The sequence below is a fragment of the Astatotilapia calliptera genome, chromosome 10 (assembly GCF_964374335.1).
Source record: "Astatotilapia calliptera chromosome 10, fAstCal68.1, whole genome shotgun sequence".
Lineage (NCBI taxonomy): Eukaryota > Metazoa > Chordata > Actinopteri > Cichliformes > Cichlidae > Astatotilapia > Astatotilapia calliptera.
The window spans coordinates 19,312,659-19,324,988 of NC_137431.1; the positions used below are offsets into that span (position 1 = coordinate 19,312,659).

At 39.1% G+C, this 12,330-nt stretch overlaps 1 protein-coding gene across 1 annotated transcript in view; it reads right to left on the minus strand.

Annotated features, from left to right (window-relative positions):
- Positions 1-1,194: 1,194 nt before the first annotated feature.
- Positions 1,195-12,330, minus strand: part of rtn4rl1a (reticulon 4 receptor-like 1a) — a 119,581-nt gene continuing 108,445 nt past the window's right edge. Inside the window, exons 2-3 of the mRNA XM_026182938.2 lie at positions 4,523-4,977; positions 1,195-2,706 (exon numbers count right to left, since the gene is read on the minus strand). Coding sequence (XP_026038723.1) covers positions 1,807-2,706; positions 4,523-4,977 — 1,355 coding nt within the window. The 3' untranslated portion in view covers positions 1,195-1,806. The remainder of the gene's footprint in view (positions 2,707-4,522; positions 4,978-12,330) is intronic.

Below are 12,330 nucleotides of genomic sequence, written 5' to 3' on the forward strand. Positions count from 1 at the left end.
GTATTTTTATTTTTCAAAATAAGATTTATAACTTTGTAATTGTAAAAGAAACAAAGAGATCTTTAGCATTACTGGCTTGCCAAGGTACCCGGGTGGCCCATGAGTATCTGTACAGGTTTTGTCATTGAGCACTTTGGCTGAGTGACTGAGTCAAAGTCTCGGCATTATCTGTGGTGCTCTGTTTATGATTCAAAAACCTTGGACTCATGGGGTGTTTATAGTGGGACAGGAAGGCTGTGAAGGTGATAGATTGGGCTATTTTGGGAGGGTTAGAGGGTGTGTGCTTGAACTGCTCAAAGGGCGCCATGTCACACAGTTCTTTCTGTGCTTTTTTTAATTTCTTGAAGAGTAGTCCCGAGCCAACAAAAGGCCAATGGGATTCTCTCTCCTCAAACGTAGCAGCATTAAAATCCAAGTCTCCAGTCAGGGCTTGCACATCGATGTCTGTTTCGGAGCACACTAAACAAAGAGAGAAAACCAGGAGTTTGTCAGTCGTCCGGTGATCATCACAGATTTTGAGCTACTTCTCTGCTCTCCTTTTGATGAACGATTGGATCTTGGCAGAAGATGTCGTGACTTGTGGTGATCATCATCTGATTGAAAGCTCCCGAAGAATATTTGGATTGGATCATCTCTCTTTAGAAGATGTATTTATAGCCGGTATGAAAGAGGAAAGTGCATATCTGTTTCTTGGAATTGTGAGTCTGGCTCAGGCCTCAGCTTTTCCTTGACCTGCATAAGCTGAGCCTCTGTTTTGTAGCCACAGAGGTCAAAGGCTGAATGAAATTCCAAAGTTTTGCCCATATTGGAAACTGGCTCTCGATAGGCACTCTTGCTTTCTAACTTCATTCTACCCGCATGGCTTTAGCGTTTTTTAATTAAATTTTTTAGAGGACACACACACACACATACACACACATATACATACAAACATTAATACAAAAAAATCGTAATCTTTTTCAGTCACTCGTTCCCATTCATTTACACTGACTGTGACCAGCTGGCTCCTTGAACGATTGGTTAGTTCTGAATGGCTTTTTGAAGTTTCGATGTGAGGGCACAGACAGATTATAGTTTTCAACAGTTTGAAGACCTGAATGGCGAATAGTTGAGTGACAATTTCTGTGGTACTTTCAGAATTTAGACTAAAAAGTTAAAAGTTAAGCATACAGATTCACATTAAACTTGTCCTGATACGTGAAAGAAAACCACTTTATTTGCAGGTATATAATGGTTATAGCTATTACTGCTAAAACGTTTCACAATGACTCATTTTCCTGCCACTTGTGTCAGCGGTATTTTCTTTCTTGATCTTAAGGTGTTGCTGAGTGAGTACGGTGACAGCTACAAATGAGTATGTCTTCCTCTCGGCTTGACTGACAGATGGAGGTTGCGGTTGAGAGCGCTATCGTGTCACGGGGGCTAAACGCAGAGACTGAGCCATGAACTGTTTTGTTACTTACTGTGTGTTCCTGTTGCTGAATTATTGGCTTGTTATTTTATGTGGCTGTACATAAATTCAGTGAAGCAGTTGATGCCAGAGACACAAAAGTTTTCCTGTTGTTTCCCTTGGTGACATCATCAAAGCAAGTGGGCAAAATAGTTTTCCCTGACTAACATGTATTGATTATGACTCAGAATGACCCCTGCATTAATACCACAGGGATTTTCAGTGATGTCCTTTGTACACAGTCATTTACACACACATTTATGTGCACATGCCTCATTTAAAGAGCCAGAACAAGGTGGTTCAGGAGAATGAATCATATGGTTGCATCACCAGCACAACAGTGTCCGTTTCCTGTCTCAACGTAGGATCACAAAGTAGAGTGACAGCAGCAGAGCTGATGACAAACACGAAACTAAACCTGCATGATGTGACCCTGCTTTGTTATTAGCTCTCTGGACCCCAATTGGTGGGCCAACGGAAGTTCTGGGGATGCACTTGTTCTTCCTCCTTGTTGTGGCAGACAGGTCATATTTATCACCATCTGGAGTGTAGTCTTTTTCACCCCCCTCCTGAAGTACCTGCACCTCATTGAGCCCCCCTTTTGCCTTGCGGCCACGGCGAGTACAGTTTCGGCGGCCTCCTTTAGGTGGCCGTGGTAGGGGTGAGGGTGAAGGCAAGCTGTACTGGTCCCCGTGGGGCAAGTATGGCCGCTGATGGTGGTTGTGATGGTTTCTGTGACGATTCAGGTGGTTTAAAGACTCCCCGTGCTCAATCTCTCTGCCTGGGGCGCCATGCGCATGACTCTCGCCTGATATGCAGCTGGGCAGCTCCTCTTTCTTGAGCGTTTTCAGGTCCCTCCCTGTCAGCTCAGGCGGCGAAACACACATCAGAGAGGAGGTGGAGCCTCTGAACCTCCGCAGCCAATCCCAAAGCGACAGGGCCTTGCAGTCACACTCCCAGGGGTTGTCGTTGAGTCGCAGGTACTCCAGGGCTGGTAGAAGAGTCAGGGTGGCTCCAGACAGCTCAGTGAGGGAGTTATTAAACAGGTACAAAGTAGTGAGACGCCGAAGGTCATGGAAGGCCTGACGATCAACCCACTGGATTCGATTCTGGTGGAGAAGGAGCCGGTCTAAGACTCCTAGACCTCGAAAAGTGTTCTGGCGAAGACTCCATAGACGATTGCCATGTAGGAAGAGATGACTGAGGTTCAGAAGGTCGATGAACAAATCATCCTCTAGGAATTCTAACTGGTTATCCTGCCAGGATGTAGGAATAAAAAGGAAAGATAAAAAGAGAAGCTTAAAATGGGTTGCAAGACATCAAGCATAGTTTTTATTACCTGAGTATGAGTAATCCATTGCATTTGCATTTTTCTGTTTGTTTTAGAATCATACAAGATACAGATAATATGTTAATTTTAATCCTTAAATAAACTATACATGTGTGTTTGGTGTGTGTGTGTGTGTGTGTGTGTTATAGAGAACACATGCATAAACTAACTGAACTGGCTAAATAAAGTGGATTAAAGAGCTCAAAAGTGGACCCTTTGAATTAAAAACTATGTTTTGAGTTTTGACTAAGTTTGGAGATTACTATATCAAATAAATAATAAGGGGTAATCTACTCTCATTCTACCAACTGATTTCTCTCTATTTTTTTCCCTTTGGGGTTTCTTTGAAAAAACAAACAAACAAACATTTGACGTAAAAGTGCTTCCAAACTTGTCAGTCTGTAGCTGTTGCCTCAGTTACTAAGTAGGTTTGAAACAATGAAAACATCATTTACTCATAATGAACCTTTGGACAGTTTTGAACTCACTCATGGTTCTGTACATTTTCAGTTCAGTGAAAAAAGAAAAGAAAAACTTTTTCATTTATTAAAATAATAACTGAATAAATACCCAATTAGCCATAATTCAAATTGCAACAGTTACAGCGCTTAAAAGCTACAAACAGTAAGTACTGTAAGAAAGTAAGAAAAAAGGCTATGAGCTGTTAACTCTCAATATAACAAAAACATAAATCAAATAAAACATATCCATTAAGGAGAAAAACACACACAGTCAGCTGTCACACAGTCAGCTGTGTAATTTCAGCTTCAAAAAAATTGCCCATAGTAACAATGATTTTCTCTCTGTTAACATTGAGAATGCAGCTCATGATCTGATGAGGCTTTTATCATGAATTTATTCCCTTTGTGAAAGTAAAGCGTGTTGTAGGAACACTTTTAGTGCCAATAAACTGTCCTTTCGAAAATATGATTTGAAAACAGAATTTTCTAAACCCTTCATATAATGTTATGAATTCCACTTTTATTTGGCCCAATATAAGTTTTCTCCAGAGCAGTGTAAAAATCTAAACAGACTCTTTATTTGAACACTAATAGGTAAAAAACAGTTTCTTTCATGTCTAAACCTGTTAGACTGCTATAGCTCACTGACAACATCTAGCAAGCAAGTCAAAACTACTAGACATCTGACATTTGCACTTAACAGACCCAAAGATATTTGATAAATGGGCTGGCACTTACATAGCGCTTTTGTACTCAATTCAAGCACTCAAAGAACTTTCTTACTACAAGCTTCATTCAATCATCCACACGACACTGAAGTCCTCTTTTATTTTTCTATCCAAACCACTTTTAACCTTTACTGTTCACATACTCACACTCTGCATCGCGGGCCACTGAGGGTTCAACATCTTGCTCAAAGATACTTTGCAGTAAATGCACCACTTTCATTCACTGCCAATCTTAGCAATTTTTCCATCGTGATATAAATAGATCATCCTTCTGTCTTCATAAACATACTGTGTAATTAATGAAATCATATATTCAGGCATGGATTCGGATTACATAGTTCTCTTGCAGCGTTTAGCCACAGAAGTTGTACTATAGGAGTATTGTTGTTTCAGGAAAGCTCGTGGTATTTTCATTACACTCAGTTATTTGATCAGGGACCAATTCATGGGGCGTAAGTGCTGAACCAACTTGATTGACAGATTACACCATAATGCGATTGTGGTGGCAGATGCAGTACACAATAGAGATAAAAGGCAGCTGTTATCCGTGTACCTGTAGATAGAGATACTGGAGATTATGTAAGCCTGAAAAGATCCCGGGAGGGAGGGTGATCAGGCCACAGTGGTATAGATGAAGGGCATGTAGCCGACCAAGGCCCAGGAAGGTGTCCGAGGCAATGGCCTTCAGGTGCCGGTTGTCCCCAAGATCAAGCTCCTCTAGGCGGTCAAAGCCATGGAAGGTGGATGGTTGTATATAGGAGATGTTGTTGGAGTAAAGCCACAGCATAGTGGTAGTGGGCGAGAAATGCCCTCGAAGTAGCCGTTGGATCTTGTTGTTTTGCAAGAAAACGCGCTCGCTCTGAGCGGGGATGCCCTCAGGCACAGCATGGAAGTTGTGGGCCTGGCAGGAGACAGTGCTAGGTGAAGTGTAGCAGATACAGTGGCGAGGGCAGGGTGAAGAGAGATCCAGGCCCCACAACACCAACAGTAGCTCCACCCCACCGTAACCTGAGAGGGGAGGAGGAGAGGAGGATGGGGATGAAAAAAAGAGAAGGATGGAAAGAGAGAGAGAGAGAAGCTTTATTAATTTAATTCATACGGCAGAAATTCTGTTATCAGACGCATCTTGAATGAAACACTCATTGCTCTCAGTTTACAAGGGCAACAATAGGCATGGTTCAGTGCAGACGAATTACAACGCTGACACAAATCTCTCTCTGTCTCGCACACACACACACACACACACACACACACACACACACACACACACACACACACACACACACACACACACACTTGTGTATGGTTGTGTGAGCTCATTCTTCCTACATATTTTTCAACTGTTTGCTCTCAAACCTTTTCTACACCCACTGCTACCTTCACAATAAACACAATAAACTAGTTCAAACCCCCAATTTTAAAGTCATGGGATCATTTTCTACCAAAGCCTCAGAAAGGCTCTGTATACAATGTGCAAAACATGGAAAAATACTGCTCAGGTGTGCAAGCATTCTGTTAAGAGGGGAGAGTGTGTGGTGTTTTTTATCATGCGCTAGTATTGCTGTCAGTGAGGTAAATACATATATATTTTTCTCTTCCTTCCACTAATCTTGACAATATGGCGCACACACACACACACACACACACACACACAGCATCCCATCATGCAGTGTTATATCCTTTGGTTATCTTCTAAAGGCGACACAAAATCGATGTTTCTGCTGCTTACAAGTGAACACACACCACACCTGTAATACGTTCCCACAATAAAGGAAACCAAGAAAGGAGGATATTGGGAGAGGGAGGAGGTGGAGGATGAATAGGGGAATCATCTGCAGTGTGGCTGTGAAGTGGATATTACTTTTTGTTTTCAGATTCCCTTCATCTCACTCACATTTATTTGACTTTTTCCCCTGCTCTGGATCATTCTAGTGTTTGATGTGTTTGTAAGGCTGGGGAGACAAAAATGAAGTCAAGCAGAAAGAGATGAGGGTGCAGATCTCGGGAATAACTGCTAAATGAAGAGAACGATGACCTGTGTGTAACTTTTGGTGTGTCGGTGTATATGTCTGCCTTTCATTGTCAATTTTATTTATATAGCATAACTTTAGAACCACAGTCTGTTTAAGGCACTTCAGATTGAAGACCCTACAATATTATAATTATTATTCATTTAAATTTGATTTAGACAAGTCATATACAATACAGACAAAGATGACACAAGCAAGTAAGATTCCTTTTATTTGAAATGAAATGTGTGTGTGTGCATAACTTGTGCTTTTGCACCAGCTTAAGTCTCAGATTGTATGATTAGAAGGGAGAGCTAAGACGGGTATTGAAATTAAACCAATAAAGAAAGAAAGAAAGAAAGAAAAATAAAGAATAAATAGATTAAGTAGTTAAATGAATGGTTCCTATAATATTAGAAAGAAACTCCAACAGTCACATGACCCCTTAATAGAAAGCATGTGGTGACAATGGGAAGTAAGCACACTTTTTTTAACAAGAAGAAACCTCATACAGGAAAGGGCTCAATCTACTCGGTTTTGTTTTTTTCCGATTACAATTGAGTATCATCTAATTTGCATGTGGTTGTTATAACAACGTGGCCAAAAGTACGGTGACGTCATTTGTATGCAACACAAAGACAACACATCAACGTCGAGGTGACGGTATACCTGCTATAGTGAGTTTAATTTCTTGCGGTTCTGAGTTTTTGAAATCTGTTTTTACTCCATGTCTTTCTAACTGATGGTTTGCAATACTGTGCTCTCTTTGTTTTGTTATTTATTACATTTCGGTTCATAACTTGTATATTATTTCTAGTATTAGTTGTACAAATTGTAATAATCATCTTCCCTGTGTTTCTGCCTCATCTCTTCTTTTTCCAAATTTAGGCCTGTTTGTGTTTCCTTGTCTCGTGCATCTTGTTAAGTTTTTGTATATGTGACAATAAAAACAATAAAAAACCAATGAACAATATTTAACAATATAGAGGGGGAGCAAATTAAGAATGGAATAGAAAGAAAATAACACAAAGACAATCACGCCAAAATAGAAACATGTTTTTGTGTTAGCAGGCCCATGACCAGGGTTTAGAGATTAATGAGGTCCTGTCCTGTTTCTTATAAAGCACCTTTTTACTCTACCTGAGCACTCAAAGCAATTTATGCAGTATGCCACATTCACCCATTCACTTATCCCATTTGTTTTTATACTTAGGTGCTTTCTATCAGTCACACACATTCACTCTCCAATGAATGCATCAAAAGGCAATTTAGGGTTAGTATCTTGCCCAGGAAAATTTGGGATGCAGATTGGAGCAACCAGGGAATGAATCACCAACCACCGACACTACCTCTGAAGCTACATTTAAACCACACAAGTCATGCTTCCACCTAAACCCCCTAAATACAACCCAATGACAGGGAAATTAGAATTCCTGTCTTTTCAAAGTAAAAGCCATCTAGAGTGTCACTCATTGATTCGTGCCAATTTTTATTGTCTTATTTTGAAAAAAGTTTCAGGTTCAGTACTCAGTGATCTAATAGCTATTAACTGGCATGTGTGAGTGATATGGACAGATGTGATGGACAGATGTCATCCTGACCAGGACATCGCTGCTCTGTAAAGAACAACATGTTCTAAAATGTAAGCAGAGGATAGCAGAGTTTTATCCACACACTGCACGATTCTGTATTACTCTAAGCGGGACTGCAGCATTCTGTCCTGCTGTAACATAATGTGTGTTTGTCAGTATATCTAAATTCCTTGTAATAGTTCGTAAAGCTCTCAGTGGTTTTTACTTCCTAATTACATCTCTTACTTGCTCACTGTCTGTAACCCAGTGAATGCTCTGAGGTCATCAGATGCAAACAGCAGTTGCCTCGAAGCCCTTAATGTTTTAAGGTAAAGACCCTATAATAAAACAAAGAAAACAGAGAAAACCCCCAAAATCACATGAATCCCTTTGAGTAAAAGCTTTGGCGACAGTGGAAAGGAAAATATTCCTTTTAACAGGAAGAAACCTCCAGCAGAACCAGGCTCAGGGAGGGGTGGCTATGTGCTACAAGCTACCCTGTTGATTTTTAACTCATTTTCATTAATATACATTATAGTTAACAAAAGTATTTAGGATTAAGTTTAGAGGTTTTATTAATTTAACAAATTATTTAGATAATTTCAGTTCATATCTTAAAGGTAAATTACGCGGAACCTACAAATACGCTAATAAACAAAGACTACAACAAACAACACAATCTAAAAGATTGAACCAGCCACTACCTGCATTTTAAAACTGACCTCACAGCTGGCAACAGCTAAATAAGAAACACATTTTAATACAATTCTGTAAAACTAGAAAAGTTAAAGGTTATCTTGCAGCGTCTCTCTGTCATTTACCATTCATACGTTTCCAGCTCAGTCTGCAGCTCTTTACATCTTCAGCTCTTGTCTTATGGTCTGAAACTCATATCATTCTGCTGCTCCGCTCCGGGTTTCACTCGTTATTTGTTCGGATAAATTCTCCACACTGGACTCTCTACTCAGTTCAGATATTGCTCCCTTGCTTTTTTGCACAGGTATGGAGTAGTGTCTGGGTTCCACTCTGCCACAACTTTATAGTCCAACTGCGATGCTACAGTATGTTAATGCTAACAGATGGCTAATGTGGCTATTTTATGGCTGTATTTTATCTATTTGTGAAGTTTTTTTTGCCCTGTTTTTGGTAACACTTTATAACATGACCTGCGAATGAGAGGCAAACACCCTGTACTTACATGCATTCTGCGGGCAACTAGTCAGGTTTTTGCAGGAAACAATCAAAATAATTTCACTGTTAGACTGCAAGTACCCTGTAATTACATGTAATTTCATGTAACAAGTTTTGTACTAGGGTTGGGTGATATGTAAAAAATAATAGTAGCTCCATCGTTATTAGCAAACTTACTCATGGGCAAATAAATAAATGAATCGGCCTTGTAAAACGATCGCCGATAGGGGATAGTCGATATAGCCGTCCAATCGCCGAACCCTGCTTTGTACAGGAAACAATGAAATACTAACATAGAATTTAATTAAGTAATTTTAAGGGGTTATTTCATGGTAAATTTTAAGTGTACTTAAGGGTGTACAGTATACTTGATTCATTGTTTCTTGCAAAAACCACACGTGCTGCCTGCAAATTGCACGTAAGTACAGGGTACTTGCACCTTAGTCACTCCATAACACTACACGCACCCCAGAAAGTATACTTACAGTGTACTTGTTTCATTGTTTCCTGCAAAAACCTGACTTGTTGCCCGCAAATTGCATCCAAATACAGGGTACTTGTAGTGTACTTGTTACATGAAATTACACGTAATTACAGGGTACTTGCGGTCTAACAGTGTAATTATTTCAGTGTTCCATGCAAAAAGTATTTTAGTCTTACTTATGGTATTTTTGTGTTTTAATCTTTTATGTTAAGCAAATTTGAGATTGCACATGACAAAATCCTGGATTTCTGGATTGATTACTTATAAAAGTATTCAGATATTTCACACAATCTGGTTAAACCAATTGTATACAGACACGCACACTTTTAATGTCTTTATTGCACACACTAAGTAAAAAGTTGCGTTTCCCACCAACCAAGAAAGTGCAGACTATGCCGGTCAAGACTTTTTATGCCTTTATTTATAGGGAAGGAAATCTCTACAACCCACACATCCAATCTCATCTCCCCAGGAACACAGTGGTTCATTTATTTTTTTCCTGCCTTAACTGTGATCGATTGCTTAGTGTGTTCACAAAAAAAGGCATGGAAAGCACAGCAGCTTGTTTCCTTTAAGTTTAATCAGCTTGTTTTTTAGATAGAGATCACATTAGTTCACTTTTATAAAAACCTGAAACTCCAAGGCTTCACAAACTTTTGCTTGCAGAAGTATGTGACATTTCTTCTGAAGGATATACTGAGAGCACTGTCTGCTCTGTTGGACAAGTCTGACCTTTTTGTCAAAAAAAAAATGTTGGCACACAGCCTCCGTTATCACAGCAGCCCATCTTCTGTCTTCTCTCATAACAACAACAAATCAATGCTGTGTACTTTAAAATTGTATGATATAATGAATATTAATAAATATGGATGGTTAAGCAATAACTACTTAATTATTTGTGGATTTGTCCATGTTTTTACTATTTATCTGGAAATAAAAATACATAATTTATTAAGAATTGAAAGAAAATTATTATGCGTGGTTTGAAAAGTTAAACATGCTTAACTTTTCAAACCACGCATCATTAGATGCGTGGCAACCTTTAGCAGAAATTAAAGTAGCACCCCCCACCCCAACCCCAGGTAGTGAGTCCACCTGTATGTGCTGGTTCGTGCATGTGACTGTTGGCTCTCTCCGAGAAGGAAGGAAAGTAAGAATGAAAGGAAAACATTTTTAGAGTATTTCATTCATGTTATTTTATGTATGTTTATGTTATTTTATTGTTTATTTTATTCCAGCTCAGTGTGAAAATTTTTATTGCTGTTTTGCTGCTCTGCATCGTGACTGACCACGTTCAACACACGAGAGGGGAGCGCAGAGCAGAGGAAGACACACGGAGAAAGAGAATCTGACAAAAAGCAACAAAACAGCAGTAGAGATCTTTATCACAGCGGTGGCCCCGACACAAGTTGCCTTAAAGTGCAGCACAGCCATTCAGTGCAATCCAAGAGTTTGGATTTTCTCACTGCAGAATAAAAGGGAAATGTTTCAATTTGTTTCAGTTTGAGATGGTCTCTGGTCTCGTGCAACATCAGGTAGACCTCAATGTCATTTAACAGTTTTATGTTTATGTTTTATAAATTTTCATATTGAGAATCATAACTAACTTACTAGCAGTTTTTCTTGTCAGTCACTGTCAGTCAAGTATCTATACAACTAATGAATCACAGCACAAGCAAAACTTCTCTTCTTCTGTGATCACTATATAGCCATATAGCATTGTTCCCAAACTTATATCAATATCCAACTTACATGGCATTTTTTTAAAACACTGGCAGTGGAAATGTGCTAAAGTGAGATGAAGCAGATATGAAAGGGGTTTTTTGCCACTGAGGTAAGGTATAATAGTAATGCAGTAAAAGAAGCAACTCATTTTAAAATGTGTTGTTATACAGCAAATAAGTAAGCCATCGTAAACTAGCCGTTGCTGTTCGTTACTGTGTTGCGGTGCTTTCTGCAGTACCAACAAATAAGATCATAGCTTGGTTTGTGAGCTGTACTAATGTATCTAAATTTGAATATATACATTGCACTGACAGACCCACTCTAGGGTTGAATAATAAATATAAAAACTGATCAATTTTACATTAAATATTAATGTTAGAGTTCCCTTCACATGTGCAGCCCCCAGCTTCCCTAGTTGTCCTTGTCTGTCTCGTTTTCCCTGTCCTCTTTTCCTTTTCTTTTTTTATCTGTTCCACACATTTTCGTCCCCCCAGTCTGTGTATAGGCTTGACTGGTCATTCGTTATTGCTATAAACGGTAACACATATAGTGGATATTCAGTGTTGCGGGGTATAGAAATGATTTTATCTTAACTTTTCTCTACTCCTTTGCTTTATTGGTCCATCTATGTTGCCCGTTTTCTTCATGCTTCTCTGCCTTCTTTCTACCGAACATTTACACATGCCTTCCTCCCCAGCTTATCTTCATGTGCTGCTCTGCCCCACCTGCTGTTTCTGTTAATTAGGGATAAAGCTGCTGTTTGTTACTTTGTGTGCGTGAGCATGGGAAATAAATACTGTGCATGTACGTCTTTCTGCGTTTGCGTCCTTGTCTCTTTGTGGTTCTTACTGAACAGCATTGCTTGACGGGACTTGACTGAACTCTATTGTCTTTGCTTGAATAGAAGCTCATCTTAATCTTTTGCCTCGAGATGCTTTCAGCTGATGAATTTGTTGTTAAAGCTGACGTGGCAGTGACATTCAGCTCCTAATTGCATACACTGTTCCAAAAAATAGTAATGTCAAATTATTTTACTGTGTATTTTACAGTTGCGTACTGTTTTTCTAGAATATCATTACATTTACATAAGTAGACTGTGATCTGACACGTCAAATGTAAAATAACATAACATCACTGTAAATGTAATAAAACACAATTTACTTGTTTGTTAAATATATTTTGTTGTACATATGTAAATTTAGATCGTAAAAATACGTCCAGAAATGTCTCCCATCATGCCTTGGGACATGTGCTGCTGTTTAGATGTTCTTGTTTTAATGTAATACAACATAATTGTCATGATTATTAAATGTATCTGTCTGTACATATGCATATTTAGATTGTTAAAATACATTCACAAATGTATCATGATCTCACAAAT